Raw genomic sequence first — 22,830 nt, forward strand, 5'->3', positions numbered from 1 at the left:
GGCCTACATCATGACGTAATCCAGTGGATTATAGATTATTTGCATAATCGCACCCGACCTGTCTTGATAAACGGCTGTCAATGAGGTGGGGTGACTGAATTAGTTCTGGTGTTCCGCAGGGGGTCTGTTTTAGGGCCCCTACTTTTCCTCACATATGTTAATGATTAAAAGTAATTTGACCTAAAGTTATTAAAAGTAAGTTGACCTGCAAAGTGCGCCTTTGCGCTGATGACTGTTTTATTTATCATGGTATCAAGAGCCCGCATGACTCAGACTATCTTTAACGGCACCTTAACAATATTCATGCGTGGTGTACAAAATGGAAAATGACTTTAAATGAATGTCAGCACGTGTCCTTCACACGCAGCCGCAACCCTATCTTATCAAAATACACTCAGGGAAGTAGGCCTCTTGATACAAAGTCGGATTATAAATATCTTGGCGTCTATTTTTCATCCAACCTAATCTGGAATCGACAAGTTGAATATGTTGCCTTCTCAGCATCCCGCATGCCGAATTTTTTAAAACGTAACTTCTGTGATACAACTGTACTTAAGGAACTTCTATGTTACAACAACGTAAGATCCATTTTAGAGTACGCCTGCGCCGTCTGGGACCCGCAATTTGGTAATTTACGTGCACTGTTGGAACGCGTCTGGAACCGTGCTGCCTGATTTATTATTAAAAATTACAGTTTTAATACTAGCATTACGTCACTTAAAGCAGAGTTGTGCTTGGAACCGCTAAGTAAACGTCGGCTGCATCACAAATAGGAATTACTTTGCCGCATCTATTAAAAAAAAGAACTGACATTGATCCTAACATTTTCTTACTGCTCTTGCACTTTGCATCTAAGAATGAAACATTCGTGAAATTGCCTGCCGTACTGATGTTTACAAAGGTACTTTTTTCCACATTCAGTGAGTGAATAGAATATGCTACCAAGCAGTATTGTTGATTATACATCTGACGCTCTGTTCCACACGTCTTTGTCACACTTGTAATTTTTTTCTCGGTGAAATTGCTTGTACAATTGACGCGCTTTTTTTCTTTCTCTTCCCTATGTGACGAATTATATTCATGTATTGGTGTGTATACCCCCTGCTGTAATGCCTTATTGGCGCTACAGGCAAAGGGGAAAAATAAATAAATAAATACATTCACATGGCACACAGTCTGGTCCAGGTTAAGATATACTGCTTTAAATTTTTATTAGGCAGCCGAGCGAGGCGACGCAGCGCAGAGCAAATGAACGTTTCTGCCTGCAAGAAAGACGCGTCCTTCGTTTTATTGCTAGTTTGGCATTCTTTCACTTAGGATGGCCTCACAGACTAGACGTTTTTGGCTCATGGCGCATCTGGGGTAATATATTTTTCTGGGGTCTCTGGCCATTTATAAATTATGCCAGCGTCTCACAATGCAAATCCGGACCCGTTAACTGGGTCCAGGCGCGCCAGGAGCTACGTCGTTATTTTATGTACAGTTTTCACCGTCCCATACCTGCACCGTATCTCCGACCCCTAACCAGTCTCTTTAGAGGCTTCTTCGAGGACAGGTTTGACCTTGTAATAATTGTTTGTGCTTCATGACGACAACTCAAACTTCATGCTCACATCGTTCGTGCCCAGGTCAGCCAAGGTGAACTCCCGCCGACCGGCGGCATTACTGAGCAACCTGAACATCGTACTTTCTGGTTGGAAATATTCCGCCATAACGTGGCGTATGCCTGGCTACATCAGCAAAGGCGTCCGTACATAAACGTAATTCACAAAATCTGTTTACCGTTTCTAGACCTCTTAAAAGTTGCTTGAAAGCCGCAAAAAATTTGGAAATTTTCTATACTTCGCGTCTGTTTTCTGTTGAAAGAACGCCTTTCGTGGATGAAGTCGAGTTGAGGGAGTTGTCAACTGTCACCTCTGCCAAATTAAACAGTTGTATTTTGTCTTCATATGGCCCATTTAATCTAGCCGCCAGATCATTTAGGCAATCGTCTGCATGGTTATGCACCTGTAGCAACGCGCATCGTCATCATTAAAGCGCCAACTATGATCGTCAGCGGCACGGTAAGCCGTTGGCTGGTTTATTATAAGGCGTTGGTTGGTTTATTATAAAGCACAAAAGAAGTAACAATGCGAGGTATCTGAATTCCTATCCCGCAGGCTTTTGTTGTGATTGATGCAAGATAAGTGCTAAATCATAAGCAAATAGAATTATATATATATAAGAATAAACGTTTATTTCTCTCTCTCTCTCTCTCTCTCTCTCTCTCTCTCTCTCTCTCTCTCTCTCTCTCTCTCTCTCTCTCTCTCTCTCTCTCTCTCTTTCTCAGACAAAACAAGCAGCATTAAGAATGGATTATGAAACAAAGGTAATACATTAAAACGTATGCTAACATATCTGGAATTTTAAGCAACCACGGAAAGTACAAGTAGTGCTAAGAAATAGCTGTGTCAGTGAGTGTTTAGGTTTAGAGCCGAGTAAAAATTATTGACTTGTTCTCAACTGGGGTGGCATTACACCAACGCGTAACACCAACTCTTCTGAGTCTTTCGGAGTTTTTTCCGCTTCTTCTGTTGAGTTTTCTCGTTTTTTGAGTTTTTCCGTTTCAACCGTACTGCTGGCCTCAGGAACTCCAGTTGTTAATTATCGCAGTATAAGGCGCGCCTCCATTTCCTATGGATGTTTTCCCGCAGTACACCCAGGCTTGCGGAGGCGCTGCCTTTACAAGTGGCCGGGAGTTCTTAGCGCGCAGCCCTTTGGCTGCCGCTACTCCAGTTTGGCGATGACGAAGGCCACGCGCACGGCAACGGCGCCGTAACCGAGCGAGCGACGACCGACAGAAAGACAACTGCGGAGGAAAGTGTGGCGAAAGGGTTCAGGGGAGGGCAGAATGCTGTGCCCGCACGAGACGCTGGCCTGTGCGACGCTTGGCGAAAGGGGAAGGGGGAGGCGTGCGCGTGACGATGATGTGCGTTCACTTCCTAAGACGCAGTTCGCCGTCCCTCCCTGAGACGCACTTGGCGCCGCCAACGCAGAGGCGGCGCCAAGAACCCGTCCAGAGAACCCACGAGTGAGTGCTGCCTCAGCGAGCGATGATGTGCGCTTCCTGAGACTCAGTTTAGCTGCGCACAAATTTCGCATTAGGGAGTATCGTAATCGCCAGCCACATTTTTTCTCCCTCTCATTTTCCAGCGGGATTTATGACGTATGTGACGCCAAAGGCGAGTATTGGCCCCTGCAAATCATATTTTTTCTCTTGTTTTATTGGTAGCATCAGGGCGCATACGCGGCGGAATGCGATTAGTGGGCCCCGAAAATCCTACTGAAGCTTTCTGCAGCTAGCCTCACGCTTTGACAAGTACAGCCTTCACAAGTATCCAGGTATTTCGTAGCTAGTATCGTGTTTGGTGTAGCTTGCGGGGCAAAATCTTTCCTCGAGTGCTGCTCCTGCACTTCTCAACTACGACAGCCGGCCGCCCCCGGACTCCCAAATAAATAAATGCGCCCCACTGAGGGCCTCAAGAATTACAGGCCCATAAGCCTACTCCCACTTGTTTACTAGTTCTTTACCAAATTTTAGTTACCGTTAGCTGTATAGGTGATAGTCTGGATTCCCAACAACCAAGAGAGCAGGCTGGGTTTATTAAAGGATACTCAACCATGGATCACGTCCATGTCGTCAACCAAGGGATAGAAAAATCCGCGGAATACACTGAACCCTTTTGCATGGCATTTATAGATTACTAGAAATCGTTTGTTTCCGTACTCACCGCAACCGTTTTAGAAGCACTAAAATACCAGGGACTAGAGTAAACCTACATAATACTTCTAGAAAGCATATATAAGGGATGCACGGGCAGGATAACCCTCCACAAGCAAAGCGATAAATTTCCGATCCGAAAGGGAGTACAGATACCATCTCTTCCAAACTATTAGCAGCATGTCTGGAGGGGGTGTTTGGAAAGCTTGACTGGGGAAACATAGAATTAAGGCTAAACGGGGAATGCGTGAGCTATTTGAGGTTTGCGGACGACATAGACTTACTGAGTGAGACTGCAGAACACACGCGAACAATGCTTGAGAAACTGCAATCAGAAAGCACGGCTGTGGGGCTAAAAATAAATATGAATAAATCTAAAGTAATGAGGAATAAGCATGCCAAGAACGTCTTCTTCAGCTTAGGAAACGAAACGCTAGAAGAAGTAACAGAATATAACTACCTCGGTCAGATGGTTAGTGCTGACCCCAACAACGAGAGAGAAATCCGGCGCAGGGGTATGGGCTGAGGAGCACTCGGCAAGCACTCCCAAATAGTGAAAACTAAGCTACCTCTGTCACTCAAAAGAAAAATCTACAACCAATGCATACTTCCGGTGATGAAATACGGAGCCGAAACTGGCACCTTACTAAACAATTAGAAAGCAAACTTAGGTCGGCCCAACGGGCAATGGAACGAATAATGTTAGGAATGGCACTCAGGGACGGGAAACGAGCTGATTGTATCAGAGAACAAACTAGAGTAGAAGATATCATAGTTCAAATAAAGAAAAAGAAATGTACTTGGGCTGCCCATGTAGTGCAACGAACCGACAACCGGTGGACAATTAGAGTAACCGAATGGATACCAAGAGGTGGGTAAAGAAGAAGAGGAAGGCCAATGGAGGGATGAAATACGGAACTTCGGGGGTAAATTGTGGACTAGAGCAGCGCAGAGCAGGAACGGTTGGAGGGCAATGGGAGAGGCATTCGTCCTGCAGCGAACCTGGGCAGGCCGATGATTATGATGATAATGATGCTCCACTAATGGTGCGTTTGCCCGTAAGAGTGACTCGTTCGGCGTTCGTGCATACTTTTCACGAGTGAAAATCCCAGACATAAAAGTGAAGAACAACAAAAGAACCGAATAATGCTTCATCCGTGGAGAGCCTACCGAGAAAACAGAGGAAAGAACCGAACACGGGCGGGTCCTGCTGTTGGAAGTCCTGTTCCGACGTATTTGGGCACCGACGTATTTGGGCACGTCTTGCTGTGCGTCCTCCTCTTTCTCGGCATCGCGCGGACGTACGAGGGCGCAGCGTCTAGCGCCTCGCTAGTAAATCGGGTACTGGGAAAATACTTTGTACACAGGGACTATTCAATGCGTATTTGCTGAGTGCCAACATTTTCTTTCAGTTCTCAAACTGCTTCTCTTTTCCTTTAAGAGGCCGGGGGAATAAAAGGACAACCGACATAACTGCAGTCTCAAGGCATGCAAGACACACAATTTTCCCAGTACCGATAATAAATTCAGGACGCATTATTACCTTCCAGTAATTGTACAGTCACAGATTTATTTTCAAAGAAAACCAGACACGCAACAAAAGTAAAATACAGAGCACGCAAATAAAGAAACTATGACCAGTGACCTTTCCTTAGAAGAGGGTCTGCTGTAGCGAGTACAAAAACGAACCTATGCATTTCGCGTCTCAGTAGGGGAAAGATGTCTTAGCTGTTGGAGGCCGTAGGTACTTTTCTGGTCCATTTTATGTTTGGTAACATGTGCGGATCTAGCAGAGAAATGAAATCTTCACTGCCGCAAATCAGGCACAGACTTAAGGGAGTTTTGTAGAGTGTGCAGAAATGCTTACACCGGAAAGCGCAGTACTTGGTGCGTGTAACCCGCCGCGGTGGCTCGGTGGCTAAGGCGTTGTGCTGCTGGGCACGAGGTCGCGGGTTCGATTCCCGGCCGCGGCGGCCGCTTTTCTGATGGAAGCGGAAAGCAAAAACGCCCGTGTGTGCGAGATTTCGTCGCACGTTAAAGATCCCCAGGGCGTCAAAATTAATCCGGAGCCCTCCACTACGGCGCACCTCATCGCCTGCGTTGCGTCGGTGCGTTAAACCCTACACTCAATCATCACTTTGTGCGTGTAGGCAAATTGTAGCTGTTAAGATAAGGCGTGGTCACTTTGCGATACCAACTAGCCCCTATCTTCAGTTGCCGGCGAGGCAAGTGGAGAAGTGAGATGAGAGCCTGTCAATGGTCGCCACCTTCGGCTGCAACGCTCGTAAACGGCGAACCGACGGCAGCCTGTTGAAGGAGTATTGGGCATCTACAGAGAAGTATACAGCATTCGTGCCAAAAAGGTGCTGCAAGACACCGAGCCGCGTGGGCTGACAGGTGCGCTCGACGACCGAGCGCGTTGTTCTGGCCGTTGGCCTTATCTCGCCGGCCGCCGCTGTTGACGCCTCTGAAGGGTGACCGCGACCACGGACGCCGGCCAGCGTGCGTTGTCAGTGAAGAGCATGGTGTATTCCAAGTTGGCTGTGACCTGGATGCATGCAATTATGCAACGGTCGGGTCGCCTTCCCGCCCGGCTCGGCCCCACAAATAGCCGCACGCGCCCATGCGCCTTCTCCATTCGATACACGTCGGCGCAGCGGCTGCAGCCTGTGGACTCTAATATATGCGTTCGCGCACCGTCTCCCCTTCTCCCATGCGACTTCCTTACTCTGCTGACCGTGATGTTAGGGCCGAACTTCGAATGAAGACCTGGGGCGCCTGTAAAACGGTGCTCATTGCCTATTCAAACTGTCGTTTCATGGTGGGAGGAAAGGAGCAATGTTTTTCCCCCCCGACGGGGTGGAAGCAGGACCGGCCAGACGTTTAGCACGATGTGCAGTAAGATGGGAGGATAGTCTGGTCGGCAAGGCTGTAAACGGTAAAGTTCTTGGCGTTTCTTCGCAAACCTATATCTTTTCGATATTCCCGTGGTTCAACTTTGTGACAATGCGCTTCTATGTCCAACCGCTGCGTGGAAATGCAGCAAATGTGATGAATGCCGTTACATCCATGATTTGACTGAGAAATGTAATCTGCCCTGTGACATCACGCAATTTCGACACAGAAGGATGAATGCGTCGGCCATGGCATTAGCAAATTTTATTAGGGAAATTTTATTATGACATGCTACTTCACACGCGTGCAGCGTACACTAATAGGAAGTTTTTTTCCTGCGCATGTGTATATGTGTACTCCTCCGTTGTGCGCTTCCCTCTTTTGACCGCGCACGCCCGCGAGCGCAGTCCAAGTATGAATTCAAAAAATAAAAAAAAAAAACGCCGTCAGAAAGCTAGTCAAGACCACTAGCTCCGGTGGGTCCTCCCTAAGGTGGCCGAATTTTTTTTAGATGCGACGCATCTCTTGCTCTGAGGCATGTCCCTCCTGCGTCGTTGTCGCGGCGTCCGTCCGCATCCCTCCTCCGTTCTTCTCTCCCACAACTGTGTGCAACACTCTCACTCCGGCTCATTAGCATACCACAGCTGGCGCGCTTGTTTGGGCGCGCTTCGCTGCGTAACGCTGCATTAACAACTGCTCCGGCGCGCGCAAGTGCGCTTGCGCGACGCACACCACCTGCGCATGTGCAACTCTCCCCCGTTCTTCTCTCCGACAGCTGTGTGCAACACTCTCACTCCGTCGCATTAGCATAACAACAACAGCTGCGCGCGCGCTTCGCTCCGCTTGCGTCTGCTCCGGCGCGCAATTGCGCGCATGCGCGACTCTCCTCCGCTGTCTCCTCTCCTCAGGCGCTGTGAATATAAAGCGGGTAGCGCGCTGCGGCGGTTCAGTCAGCGCTCGCTCTCGTTCGACTCCGCGTGACTTTGCTTGACGACTCCGTGCTTGACTTGATTCTTCCGATGAAGACGTGATGGAAGCGACGGTCCCTTCAGCGAGTGGACTGACACAATCCAATACCAGCGTCAGCGCAAACGCTCAAAGCAACGTTACGACCAATTGGACCCCCCGATGCGTCGCATCACATCAGGGTTCCCTCGCGGGAAGATGGGCGTAATTTTTTCCTTTGTTACAAATTAGCAGTGTGTGTAGTTAGCTAGCAGTATATTCTGATGGACTTTGCCGTAAAGCGTAAAGTATGCAGTTTTTTTTTTATTTCTGGCGATGGACGCATCGGTAGATATCGATTGATTTTCGGGTTTTAACGCGCCGACGCAACGCAGGCGATGAAGCGCGCCGTAGTGGAGGGCTCCGACTTCATTTTGACCACCTGGGGATCTTTAACGTGCGTCGAAATCTCGTACTCACGGGCGTTTTTGCTTTTCGCTTCCATCAGAAAAGCAGCCGCCGCGGCCGGAAAACGAACCCGCGTCCTCGTGCTCAGCAGCACAACGCCTGATAGGTAGATATCCGAATTTACGTATAACTGTACGTCAGCGGTCAGATTGGTATCAAGTGTGATGTCCGCTTTTTGCGACAGAAGGCGGATCTGGAAGTTGCAGATTAATAAACGGCTATCCACCTGTGGGTATAACCATTAGGGGAATTCGCAAAGGAGCCATTTCTGTGCACTGTGCGTAACAAGGGAAAGGCAAGGTGCCACGGCTGTTTTCACACGAAGGGCCGACTAACCTCGTCGCGCTTCCATCAAGGTCACCAACGGAAGCCAAGAACTACCCTTGAACAGAGGCTTGGAGCGTGCCGCTGTTCAAGGGCAGTTTTCCCATCTCTTCCCCGTCTGCGCAAAATGCATTGCGCATCGATTGTAAATCGAGTTTTGCTGTCAAATCGTTGGATAGGAAAAGGCGCGCCCGCGACTTCGTACTTGAGATGGGCAGGGAACACGGGACGTGGAGATCTTGTGCGAATACGGAAAGGCCCCGCCTGGCCTCGGGTTGCCCGCTGCGCGCCGCTTTGCCGTGTCCCCGTTGATGAAACAGTATGCGCCGAGACGCGGCCGAGCGAAAGAGCACTCGCATAATTCCGCCTATATGTGACGCACGCTCCCAGCTGCCAGGGCACCCACGATGGCGACGGGCGTCCATTGAAATTCTTCTCCAGCGCCGATGTATACATCCAAGTTAAGCACTGCCTTTATCGCCATGATCCTATTTGTGAAATCAAATTTAGGTTCCGTGCGCCGAAGTAGTATTCGGCCTACAAGGGCGTGCTGGATGGCTCGGGAGCAATTCGCGCCATCTGGTGCTCTACGTGCATCGCGAACTTGTTTACACGGCAGCAGAAACCGGCTGAAAAGGCCTCAGCCAGGCGCTGTGCCCGATCGGCTACCCTACTCTGGGGTTGCAAGGCCTGAGGAAGTTAGAGGGGAAGTAGCGAAAAATAGGGAGACTTTCACACATAAAGTTTATCGCTTGAACCGGACGCTATTTTTCTCCTCTTGCGAATAATAGCGCACGGCATTCGCAGCGCCTGTTGGAAAGAATGTCCAATATAGCTGCGAACAATGTCCTTCATGACGAAAAACAGCGCGTAGACGAGGACGAAGAAAAGGAATTCACAAATACGACCGCTCGTTTTTCGAATTATCTTTCTTCGTACTCGTTTACGCGCTGTTTTTCGTCATAATGCAACAGAGAGAGAGAGAGAGAGAGAGAGAGAGAGAGAGAGAGAGAGAGAGAATACACTTCAATTAAATCGATGAAAAGTTTCAGAGAGGCGTCCTTCTTCCAGTATGCCTTAAGCTCGGGCCGTATCGACAGCTTTAGGGGCGAAGCACCTCCGGGGCTCAGGCTGTCGGCGTCTCCTGTCGTCTCATGTAGTCACGGTACTAAAACACCGGTACATTCGTTTTCCAACGCCTCGCGCTAGAACGCATGCTGCGGCGTGTGACACGAAGACAACTTACGTCCAGTCTGTCTCTCATTTAATTGCATAAATCCGGTTCAATGCAATAGAGGGCGCCACCGCCTCAGCAAGCGCGCGATCGCTCTTCCCACCGGCGCTTCCCCGGCGCCAAATCAGCGCGCGCCTTGTGGCAAGAGAGAGACTTACCCTGGTATTCTGAATCATTCCTCCGCTCGAGCCTCCAGTCGAGGAGATCCTTGAAATCGATTTCCCCATGCATAGGCACCGCGAAATCGTCCACTCAGAAGAGTGGAGGGGGCGAGTAGAGTGGAGGAGGGACTCAGAATATGGCCCTTACAATCTTTGAATACACTTATACACTGCATGCTTCGCCCCTCCCCAGGTTTCATGTTAGTGGAGATGGCCCGGGATTTTTCGATCAAGCACAGCTGATCTTCGAGGCCGGAGCTCGTTAAGGCTCTCTCCCAAAGCTCTATGGAAAGGTGGAGGTTGGGAGGTCTAGGGCAGATTTCTCATAGCCGCCCCCAGAAGCAATTAACCTTGGTTCAAACCCTAATTAGAATCATGGGAACAGGTTACGCGCCAGGCACAATTGGAGGAAGGAAAACAGACAGGAAAGGGACGCACTAACAACTGAGCTTTATTCGCTCCGAAAGCGATTATAAAGGCACGAAAAAACACCGGGTAATACTAGTTGCACCACGTGGGAAAGCGATTACAGCTGCAGCACTCGCATTTCTAATCGTCCAGATAATCCACCTCGCTCGAAAGAAGGGGCTTGCTGACACATCGGTCCCCCATCTTTTTTTATCACGTAGGCCTCGAACACTTCCCGTTCTTCTTTTTTGCGGTATGACTGTAGCACTCGGGTCCTATCCAACGCTGGCACACAGTCCTTTGGCTTGCATTCCGTCTTACAGTGAAGCGCCAGATTGCTTCCTGTTCCCATCTTCAGCGTCGCCGCATGGTCCCGCAGCCGGTCGTTGAGGCAGCGCCCCGTCTGCCCGACGTACGCACGGCCGCACTTCAAGGGAATCTGATACACTAAGTTTTTAGTACACTACACAAACGTAGTGACATGCTTCTTGCTGCACATAGGAGGCCTAGGTCCGCAGCGGTTCACTATGCGGCACATAGTTCTGAGTTTGCTGGGAGCGCTGAAAACCACGCGCACACCGGCACGCTCTGCATTTTTCTTTGCGCGATGCGATATCCATGTAGGTATTGGATGACGACAATCTTCTGCCTCAGCTTTTGTCAGCTGTCCGACTGGCAGGTCGGGAGACTGTTCCAGGCGGGCTTCCCTGCATCGATGCTATGCGCCTTGGCGGGAAAGCTTTTGCATGAGCAGCACGAAGGAGCCAGCCAGTCGGACAGCGGACAAAAGCAGAGGCAGAAGATTGTCGTCATCCCATACCTACATGTGATATCGCATCGCGTAAAGAAAAATGCAGAGCATGCCGGTGTGCGCGTCGTCTTCAGCGCTCCCTACAAACTCGGAACTATACGCCTCGAGCGCGGCCTGTAGGGGCGCCACTGAAATCCCCCTAGCGGCCCGTTTCGAAAGCAGCCGCGGGAGTCCGCGCCCCGCTCCCCAGTGCCGCCGCTGCTTTTGCAGCACGTTCACAACAGAGATTTACCGTTTGCGGGTGTTTGAAATCCACGTTTATGTGGAGCAGTCACTCTGTTCGCAAATGGGGTGTGTTTACGAGAGTGTAAATGTTTCTGACGCGATCTTAGTGCGGTATATTCGGTCTGTATAAGCGCCAGGTTTGTGCCACAGGACAGCGTCGCGGAACCGGCGTATGATGGAGCCGATTGTAGTTACACTGACCTGAATTTACTAGCAGTGTCTCCGTAACCACCGGGTCCTCAGATGTTCATGATACGGCTATACACTATTATTTAAATCGGTTTTGTTCGCAATCAGCGGAGCACTCATACCTGACAGCACGCCAGTTACGTTTGCCAATATTATACCTGAGATATTGCTCACCACCATTTACAAGCCAGTCTGTGTTAATTTCGGGAATATTCAACAAAAGTACGATGGACAATGCATAATTATACTCGGGGATCAGCACACGACAGAGTCGTCTTGTCGTGAGGTGAGCGCCCCCGCAAACATTCATCTGCTACATATATCATCTGCGAGCAGCGCGGAGGCGGGCTTAGAATATAATCCGCGTCCGCGACGAAATGCTTCTTCGAAATATCGTCATATAGCACATGGAGCCTGCAGAATAAAGCAGAAACTGAAATCAGAGGGCCTTATCGCATACCACACTCTTCCAACGACACCTTTCAACGCTTGTTGAACAGCCTACCCTGTATACCTCCAAAAATGCGTCTGCCGTACGATCAGCTCTTCGTTGAAGTAGAAAAACAAAAGGAAAGTGAACGCGAGATTTGTGTGTGGGATTACTAAATCGTTCATTGCTTGATTCCGCTTTGCATTTGTACATAGCGTCCCCCTCCCCTCCTGCCCCCCCCCCCCCCCCCCCCCCCCGATGTCTCGCGAAAAAGCAGTGCATTTCGCGTATAGTTGGTCTAGTGAACCCTACCTGGCTTAAGTTTCGACGAACCTCTTTAGCATGTCAGAAGCTGCACTGTTCTTTTTTTTTTTTTTTTACATTTCTGTTTCTTAATTCTGCACTTCCACAGCATTTTTTTTCCCGTGGTTTCAGTAACTTGCCTTGGTTTTTGCTATATGGCGTGTGTGGGCACATATTTAACGACGCACAGGCTTCGAATTTACTTAACATTTTCGCATGGTTTATATTCTCATAACAGACATTAGTTATTGTCCGGGATTTGGTAATCACATCCGCGAAACATTTATCTGCGACGTATATATTCAAAACGAAACTGCGTTCGTTGTCCACGCTGCAAAATGAAGCCAACCTCTCATTGTGCCAGTATCAGGTCTAAACAAGGCGACAGTAGAATTCATTTGTGCTTGATGTTTTGGAGGTGACATGGGTGATATGCTGCTGCGGTCGCCTACGCCCGGAAGCGCGGCGACGAAGCGCGCAGAACTGCGTCCCCGGGTAGCTCTTGCAGGCGATCACGTCCTCTACGAAGACGCAGCTGCTTTTCAAGTGACCCAAACGTACTCTTTGCCTATAGACGTCACCAGAACAAGTTTTTTTAGGGCGCGGAAAGGCGAAAGGAAGCGAAACAGAACCAAAACACTGCACGAGCCCCTATCAGCCACGCAGCGCAAATCCCGTCAACGCCGCGGAGAAGCGGCTGCAGGCGGCGCAGCGATCGCAAAGCTCGAGGCGTATAGGCGGCATAGTGAACCGCTGCGGACATAGGCCTCCTATCTGCAGCAAGAAGCATGCCAATACGTTAGTGGAGTGTACTAAAAACGTAGTGTATCAGATTCCCTTGAAGTGCGGCCGTGTATATACGTCGGACAGACGTGGCGCTGCCTCAACGACCGGCTGCGTGAGCATGCGGCGAAGCTGAAGACGGGAACCGGAAGCAATCTGGCGCTTCACTGTAAGACGGAATGCAAGCCAAGGGGCTGCGTACCAGCGTTCGATAGGACGCAAGTGCTACATTCATACCGCAAAAAAAAAAAGGGAAGTGTTCGAGGCCTACGTGATAAAAAAGATGGGGGACCAATGTGTCAGCAAGCCTTCAGTTGACCTTCTTTCGAGCGAGGTGGATTATCTGGACGATTAGTAAGGCGAGTGCTGCAGCTGTAACCGCTTTCACACGTGGTGCAACTAGTATTATGTTTTTTTCGTGCCTTTATAATCGCTTACGGAGCTAATAAAGCTCAGTTGTTATTGCGTCCCCTTCCTGTCTGTTTTCCTTCCTCCAGTTGTGCCTGGCGCGTAACCTGTGCCCATGATGAAGTACCAACTAGCTCGCATCGACCCATTAACCTAATTAGAAACAATGTCCTGAAATTCTTCGCCCCATGAGCGGTCTCTTATTAGCCGGCTTGGTTGCTCGTGTGCTCCTAAACTGTGATTTGGACGCAGTGTCACATTGGACGTGCTCCATTGTTCCATTACCAAGTCCACTGAGCATTCAGTATAGGGGTGAAATGTCGCAAGCCAGCTGAGATGCGACCCATTCCACTAAAGCCATGTTAGCTGACCATTCTTTGCATTATTCGTCCAAGACGGCCTGTCACGGCAGCGGGCCGGCACAGCGCCGGGTCTAACCGTGACCTTTCAGGCTTGAGCAGCGGAACCAGACCGCTGGGTACACGCGGAGAAGAGTTCAGCCTAGAGTAACTTCATGTTGTAAATGTAGTAAATAATGCCTTCGTGTCTTTGAGATGATGTACCCCTGCAGGACCTCTAACTATTCCGTGGAAAACAAAGGGGCGAAGCGTATCCTCACAGCTCCGGAGGAATCGGCTGGGCTGTCCTCCACTGCTGTCGGTGGTTTTCACGGAGCGCCAAGTCGTTGAACGGTTATATAGCGTTGCTGCGCAGACGTTGGAAGGCCGCCCACTGCTTTCCATACCGGAGGCAGCACCTACCGAAGACGGTGGTTTTCGCAATAACGCTTTCATCGCCAGGCCTGGGCCTTTCGCAAACACATGACAGCTTCTAAGTTGCGCACGGATTGAATGCGCCTGCACCGCACATCCGTATACGGCGACGATTTTTCCTGAGACGCACCAACTTTTGCGTCATATTCTGCGACCTTCAAGGGTACGCTGAGGGCATGACAACATGCGATGCACATCCCTCATCGGCGGCTTGCAGAAGGGCCCTGCCAGCAAGTCTTCCTTCCCGGACTCAAATGCCGACCAGTCAACACGTTGCGTCTGCGTTCGACGAGTAGGAACGATGAAGCCCCTTAATTCTGCCGTGTACTGAAATATGACCGCTTCGGTGAGCTTAAATGAAGGCGGCCTGTGAATCGCTTCGAGGAAGGTCGACTCCGCAAAGTCGCCTACGAAGGAATATCGTTCGTCATGACTCCTTCGTAGCTAACTGGGAACGCCTAAGCGGACTTGATTTCTAAAGTATACCTGATGGCGTGCTATAGAAAAGTATATGAAGCAATCGCAGTGTAGCTTAGGCGGAGCGGGAGTTCCGAATTAGATATTACGCGCCACTACAATTCCTATGTAACGCTGGGAATGGGAGCCGTGGTTTAGCTGGCATTCAATCTCAGTACATTCATGGACATCGGGGACTTCTTAGTGCGAAATCACTCCTACCCTACCACCCTGCATTTCGCTGCATGAAGCCTAAGCAGCGAGATGAACTGATGGCGAGGCAGCCAGAAGTGGAGCAGGGTGCGGGTATGCGCCGGCCGGACGTTAGGCCTAACGTTACACTTGGAGGTCGAACGTCGTGCATCGATACTCGAAGCTTCACGTACAATGGCGTGATGATGGCTTTGTGATCGCAAAACGCAAATCGCAAATACTTCTCCCTGCTCGGCGGCGCCTTTTGTATTGTGTGTATGCAAATGAAGCAGGCGCGCTGGCGCCGCATTGGCCTTAGACATATGCTCATATATCATTTGATGACACTTTCTGTATGTAAATGAATGCGGAAATCTCCATTGTATGCATATTTTCAAAGAATGTATACTGAAGAAGAGCGTGTCGGTGAGGAGCAACTGAAGGAACAGCAGGCAATGTTAAATGCGCGACGCCGTACGGCTAGAACCGATAAAGATCGGCAGCGAAAGAGCGAGTGCATGCAGCAAGCCAGCCGCGAGCAGAGCATTTTTACGTAACGCGCGATATGAAAAATCGGGCTGAGTGAAGCATATAGAGCTTCGCTGTAAAAACGGGCCACAGGGTGCGCGGGCATGCTCGCGCGGGCCCGCTCGTGAAAACAATAACGCGCGCCCCATCACTCGTTTCTGGGCCCACTGGGACTCAAAAATTACGAGAGAAAGATTGCTCGCAGCCGAGGATCGTTCAGATGGCGGGCTGGCCAGCCTTCCTTGCACTGCTGCCACGGCCAGCAGTTAGTTATATTGGCTGCCACACGACCACGGACACGTGTCAGGCCCCTTTACACTCAGTTATGCAATAAAACCAACTGCGGCGAGCTGCAGCATAGAAAACCAAATGGACCGCAGAGCATCGCCGGAGAGAGAGAGAGAGAGAGAGAGAGAGACGAGGGGGTAAATATACTTCTCCAGCGTTTCCACGCGCTGCACACAACTGCGCCCACCCTCCCCGGCAGCCGTATATGTATATATATAGCTCAGAAATTTATGCGCGTTGGCGAGCCCCTGACACGTTGGGCTAGTGGCAGCTGGCCTGGATTTTCGACTCGAAATGGCGTTGGTGCCGAAGTGCGGATCCCGGCTGCAGGCGCCTCGTTGCGCGCAGTCGACTCGCAGGGGGAAATAAAAGGGAAGCGTGGGGTAAAATGCGGCGAAGGATAAAATTCTAGGGGAAGGTGGGGAGTTCGAGAAAAAAAAAGCTAATAATGTTCGCAGCAGTTTTTGAGGTAAAGAGAACGAAGGCTCTTTCAGCGACTGATCTCGCGTGAATCACATTTGTGTCGTGACAGGCTTAGAACTCGCGTTTATAGGGAGCGCATGCCGGAAGCTCAACGCAAGATGCCTCGCGCCGCCCGCTGTTCTTCGCCCCCGGGCTCTTTCTCTCGAGCTTTATTCCCCCGTCGGGCTGCCTGTTTCTCACGAAATGTGTTTGTGCACAGACTGAATGCAGCCGACGCTATTGTCACGATGTGCGCGTTTCCTGTTCGGGCCGGCATGTTTGGTGGGCCTTTCTTTTCGGCTGATGAGCTCGCCTATGCGCGCGCCGCCGACTCGCGAGTCGCGTCTGCCCCCTTCCGCTTCGTGTTGCTTGAACATTTTGTAATCGCGGTGAAGTGCAGTCCCCGAAAAAACAACGAGTCAACGCGGTTTTATTCGAGTCGGTGATGTTCCATTTCAGCAACACACAGCAGCGCCAAATGCGTGTGAAAGTTGGCCTTCCCCACTGCAAGCGCTTGGGGGGGAGTGGGACGCTCCGTTCTTTGTGTGCGCGCCAATGAAGGTGCTGACGGCAGAACATTTTTCGAGTAAACACGGATGTTTCGCTGATGAAGCGCCAAAGTATAGCGTGAACTGCTTTATATTCTACGATTTTGTCTTTTTTTAGAATCTGCATCTTTAGAAGTGCAAACTTATTGCGCCTCTCCAACACTGTTTCCAATAGTTCTGCACCCGCGCACCCCAAAATATTCTTTTGTTTGGCTGCTTTGATTTTTTTTTTTCATTTATCTGTGCACATGTTTTGCGCATACATATATATTTTTTTTCCAGCAATGTGCTGTGTGGCCTGTACTTTCAACTGCATTCTGAATCTGTTTCGAGAAGGGTGAGGGAGCCCGCCGAGAAGCTTGTTTTTTCACCCGTGACACGTAATTACAGATAAAAAAATTGGCCGCCTATCAGCTCCTTTCGTTGCAAATGTCGACAAAAGACGATAGTCTTTCGTCAACATTTGCCAAGTAAATGCCTCCCTTCGCTTTCCCGCGTACCTCTCATGCTGTTTTTCTCCGGTCGCGCTCCTCCCAAGGTAAACACGCTGGCGGTTTGCTCAAGTCAATTTAAATTTACCGCGTTCTACTGCTCCAGGCCCGATTCCTCGATGCCAGCGCTGTGGTACGACGGAGACGCGCGTGGATCTAGGCGCCCTACTTCCACGTTTATAGAACCACATTGCTTTAGTCCACGTGTGTTCCAAGCAGAACGTGGAACCTATCTAGTGAACCTTTCGTTGCGGTTGCCGTGTGATTTCTAAAATGCCGCCAGGAGCGCGGGAAACAGCAAGAGGCGGTTTTCTGCAGTAAATGTAGAATACCAGTTGCTATCGCAAAAACCAAGCATTCATGAATTTTTTATAAGGGAACACTGGAAATATCACTTATGTATTAATTTTCTGCCTCACATTTGCGTAACGTTTTGTTCTTGTTCAACAATGTTGACAAGTATGAACATTGCCACCGGACTTACACGTTTAGATTCGGCTGCACGTATATAAACCTATTGTATACAATCCGGCCGAAGTGAATATATTCACTTCGGCCGGTTGGCTGAATCGAGTTACAGACAGACAGACGTCCGGACAGACAGACAGACGGACGGACGGACGGACGGACAGACCAAACTTTTCTAGTTCAAGTAGCCCAAGAAATACTATCGTCTTTAAAAATAAATGCATTAGTATCCGTGCCCTCTGCAGATAGCCCCGCACCACACACCGGGAAAACGGTTCTTGTTTGCAAAGTTGTGGCTCCTCCACGTTCAGTTGTTTACGAAACGAAATCTTTCCAAGTGTGGCACGATTTTAATATGTCCGATTATGCCAACACTTTACCGCTGATTGTGCACTTTTCTTTTTTTCTCTGCTAGAGTTGTCGCTGCATCTCGATACGGGCTCGCAAGCGCCGAGTCGAATTCATAACTTCAAGGGAGAATGACGTTGATAAGTCGGCCCTCTAGACGACATGTTGGTTGCCGCTTGATAAGGTAAATGTATGCCAGGGCCCTACGCGCCGGAACACGGAAAAGTTGCATAATTCAGATGTGGTATTTAATGTGTCGAAACTACTCATTGACTAAGATGCAATGGAGAAATCCGGAGTAACTACTTGAGGCAAGACGCGTCCGTGTGCACTGCGGAACGGATCACTCGGCGCTAATCTCCTGCCGCCAAGCGTGGCGCGGCGCCACGAGGGGGCAAAAGTTAGCCTTTATGTTTCACTCTGGTCTATGCAAAATCCTTAAATCTCGTGCAGCTGTCGAATCTGGGTAGTCATGTCCTCTCGGTATCCCTCAAATAATCTCTCTGACGGCTTTTTCTTCCTTCTCTCTGACATTTCGGTCGACAGAGCTTCATTCTTCGCCACGTATGCGTTGCCTTCATTTAACTAGTAAACGCGAACATCAACGTTTTCCCAAACCTTTACGCATGCACTGACATCCCGAAATTTCCCAGTTCACGTTCACAGCGTCCGCATGTCATTTGCTCGCGACAGCACGAGCGGTGCGCGCTGGTTCGTCGAAGGCGACTCCAGTTGGCACCCGTGGCTGAATTTAGCCGGGGAGAGCTGGTTCTGAGCAGAAAGCGAAAATCAACGACAGAGCGGCGATGGGTATTACCGCAGGGCGGAATTGCGAGTTCTCTAAAGCGCAGGCGTCGCAGTGTGTGTTGCTTCGGGGACGTTCAGTGACCGGCCGATTTGGCTGCGCCTGAACTGCTGCTGTTTGCGTGACGCAGGGGCAGCCATGGCGAGTCCCGGAGGCCGCACCGGAGCGCGCCGGCCCGGAGGCATGGAGTCTAGGCCCCGCCTGATGCCATAAGTCCCGGCGGCGTCATGCAACCGCAGCGGTGGCCGGCACGGGCGACTGACCCCTGCGCTAAGGCCTGTCTCCGAAAAGGTACGTACCCACGCCGCTGTTTCCCGTGGGGGTACGAAATCTCTTTAGCGGTGCCCGAGTCGTGTTCGCATTTTTGCGCGTGCATGTATGTACATTGTGAGCGTGCTTAGCTAGTGGTATATCACTGTGGCATTCTATAAACAGCTTTAATTAGCTGCTGCGAAGTCCAGAAGGCGAAACAGAAACATTAACCACAGTAGATAGTTTTGCCTCACCTGGAAACAGCGTTTTTAACTTGTTCCAACGGATAAAAACGGGCTGTTATTTGGAAAGTAATCTGAAGGGTCGTCTGGCGTGTCAAAGACGGCTGCCCCAGGCAAGGCTCCCAGGCTGGCAGCTGCTCGAGCGCAGAGTGCCGACGTTTGCTTCTTTGCCGTTTTGTTTCGGGAAGAGAATTCCGCCATCGTTTAGCAATGCCGGTGCATTTGCTAACTGCATTTCGGCGTCATCCCGCGCACTCAAGAAGAGCTCCTTCAAATTCTGGAGTTTTGCGCGCGAAGCTGCACCTGTGCTATGAGGTGTGCCGTAGTGGAGGACTACGGATTAATTTAGACTGCCGAGGATCTTTAACACGCGTTCGAGCCTGCGTCCTTGGGCTCAGCAGGACAACGCCTTAGCCACTGAGCCACCGCGGTGGCTCGAGAAGAGCTCCTCCTTGGAAACTTTCGATTATTCTATTGCTTTCGCGTCATGAAGATGCCTTTTCGAACACTGCTTGCGAGGCTCCTGTCAACGGTGGAAACAGCCTCAACCGACCGTGTGCTCGTTCACGAACTATCTCGCTCATTTGATTGGTCAGAAGTTCAATTTCGCATTCCATACACTCGGCAAATTTATCGCGTACAGGTCTGCGGCCATACCTTTCCCTACAGCGAAGGTGGTGGGCCACATTTGCTGAGATTTTTCGCAGGCGCTGTCGTCCGTCAGCAAGAACGCCTTCTCAAGGTCAACTTTATGTTGTAAGCTCTGTAACGCGAATTCTAACGCGCACGGTTCTTATCACTGCTCTGAGTTCCACCTATTTCTTATAATCACTTCATCATCATCATCAACTGGTAGAGTAGAGCTGTAAACGGTTCGGAATTCCCGACCGTAGTCAATAAGTGGGCTTCTACAGGATGATCGCGGTTTTAAGAGAACGGCGGCTGTAACTCGTGTTGTTTTAAACTAGCGCCCCGAAACAAATTATACGAAGTTTGACTCCATAACCGTAGGGAGCTTTATCCCGGGTAACTATCGCAGTCGCAGTGTTAATACCAGCAACAAGATGCTGCCGATTTTCGACAAAACCGCTATGAAATGGATTGTAACGGTCCCGTGCTTGTCTCCCAGGGTATAAAACTGTAATCCTGCCAGATACCAATAACCTAATCCACTCGGAAGTATATCCCAAATCGCGAACTCGAAACGATCGCCGTTAGTTTCTCCTGCCCGTTTTGTCACTCACTTGTTTCGACAGCGCCTGTTAAAAAATAAATAACCTTATGCAATAACCTTATATCTTTTTCTTATATCTTATGCCCTAATAATAAAGGGAACATGAAGAAGCGCACTCCTTGCTTTGACGGTCATTCATTCCTCCAACGGAAAAGTGTGCCCCCGTTTTTTTTTGTTTTTTTTTTCTTTTTTTTTCTTTTTTTTTTTTTGCCTCGCGCGGACGCTTGACATGCACGCTCGATCCTGTGCCGCGGCTCTCTGCAAAAACGACCACCAGAAACAACGAACAGAACCCAGCTGTATTTGACGCAGGCATCGTTATCCCAATTCCAATTAATCTGCGTACACGTATACGCCGCGTAATACTCGAAAAAAATTCAGGGGTTCTGCTTCATCCCAATAAACATCGCCAAGATCAAATTCTAGTGCTGGCCTGTCCACACCCAGAGAACTTTTGCGCCCTATACATGGGATGTGTCGCTTACTTCCCCGCTGGCCTGGTCACGTGCTCCACGGCTGCTGTGGACTGAGGGCCGTGAGCATTGTAGTCGGTTATGAACCGACTACCAGTAGATGGCACTGCAGTGCGTTCAGGAAACGTCGGGATTGTACCGACATGGGAACGGAATGTCGCTGCTCAGAGGCCGCCCTCCCGGACGCTGACGGGGTCACTGCGTATCGTAGAAACAGTGCCAGCGTAACCACACTGGCCGTATACGCACGTATGCACGTGCGCCATCAGCCACCGGGCAGTTCTGTGAAAGCTGAATTTTCCTGCACTGCCGAGATTGATTTGATTGATTGTAGGGTTTAACGCGCCGACGCGAAGCAGGCGATGAGGCGCGCCGTAGCGGGGGGCTCCGGATTAATTTTGACCTCCAGGGGATCTTTAACGGCACTGCCGAGCCACTTCGATCGCAAGGTTGCGTGTTATAAAAGCACCGTACAGCCTCCTTCGCGGCATTTACTACCGTTTTAGGCAAGAAAGCGGTAGCCTGGACGGTGGACGTCGGCGCCGGTCACGGGTTAAAGTAATGTCATCGAGAGGTAAAACCATTGGTTCAAAACATCGTTGCAGTCAAGGAAGCTGTTTGCGTACCGAGTATTCCGAGACTTACGACTGGGAGCCCCGCACGTCATTACTTTGCAAATTTCACGCCATTATTTATAGCCGCATTCCGCGTTTGAGAATATTCTTAATTTTTTCCTTAGCTCATCGCTCATCCCATGGCCATATTAAGCAGCGTGGAGCTGTTCGGTGCATAATTGGGGATATCTTCTTCTGGTAAACCAACCAGAAATTGGACCGATTTTCTTTTTTGTTCTTGTTTCTATTCGTTGCGTTGACCGCCGTCGGCGCTGTCGTGCAGCGCAAGTGTCAGAAGAACGTGACCCCGAGGGGAAAAAAATGGCCCCTAATCTACGCCTTTCGAGGGACTAATTAATGCTGGCTCACAACATTTAGATCACAAAAAAAGTGATTTTTTATATATACCTGTCAAATCATATCGCTAACTTCGCGCGGTGCCGTCCTATATGAGTGACCGAAACGGGCACGGAAAAACGAAACGAATGAATCAGCCCCGAGCTGTCCGTGGGACGCAAAAAAAAAAAAAAAGGAATAAAATTATGATTCTGTAGCGTTTCTTGCCTTAACGGTTTTTTACATTTTTGCCATACTCATAACGTATTCTTAGGTTGTTTGTTTATTCTATCAGCTTAGTACTTTACTAGTTAGTATATAGCTTAAACCGAACATATTTAACGCATTTAACCGTTCAAATGTAGGGCATAGGCCTCATGAGTGTCAGTGATGCAACTAGTTACCATCTTTCATCTGTTTTTTTATTTAAGTGTCAGCACGTGCTTGTATAATCTTTGAACTCTTGAGATGAGCGCTGCGCACTGGTGCATGGGATGGGGTTGAGTTTCCTCCTTGAGTAAAATAATTTTCAAGCCCACTACCCGTCAGTTTGACACTTCAGCGAATATATCTTGATAGTTCGGCTCTACCATCGGGCTGTCCGTATTACCCCGTTGTTTCATCTTCGTCCCCTCCAGCTCGCTCAACTCCCTTTTGTACCCTAAATTGTACTTTGGTCTGGAAGAAACCAGTAGTTTCTGCACTGTTCTTTTTTTTTTTTTTTTTACTTTTCAACAACATCAATCTCTTTTCCTTTCTAAAGCCAAATACATGATAGTCATTTAAACTCTTGCCCATAAATGCACCACGCTTTGTTGGGAGGGCGGGGTGGGGGGGGGGGGGCGCACGCGTGCATCTGATAACTTTTGGCAAGCGAGAAAAGGCATTTTAATTGCAACGTCTGCCCAGAAGTTGCCTTATTTTTTCTGCGGGTTTCTTTGGAGTGAAGAAGGAGAGGGGGGGGGGGAGCGGGAAT

At 49.6% G+C, this 22,830-nt stretch overlaps 1 protein-coding gene across 1 annotated transcript in view; it reads left to right on the top strand.

The window, feature by feature from the left end:
* The window catches only part of Culd (CUB and LDLa domain), a 201,698-nt gene that overhangs the window by 107,405 nt on the left and 71,463 nt on the right, over positions 1-22,830 (top strand). Inside the window, exon 2 of the mRNA XM_077683855.1 lies at positions 18,834-18,994. Coding sequence (XP_077539981.1) covers positions 18,931-18,994 — 64 coding nt within the window. The 5' untranslated portion in view covers positions 18,834-18,930. The remainder of the gene's footprint in view (positions 1-18,833; positions 18,995-22,830) is intronic.

Source organism: Haemaphysalis longicornis, unplaced genomic scaffold (genome assembly GCF_048455015.1).
Source record: "Haemaphysalis longicornis isolate Haplotype H1 unplaced genomic scaffold, Haemaphysalis longicornis Haplotype H1 scaffold_1, whole genome shotgun sequence".
Lineage (NCBI taxonomy): Eukaryota > Metazoa > Arthropoda > Arachnida > Ixodida > Ixodidae > Haemaphysalis > Haemaphysalis longicornis.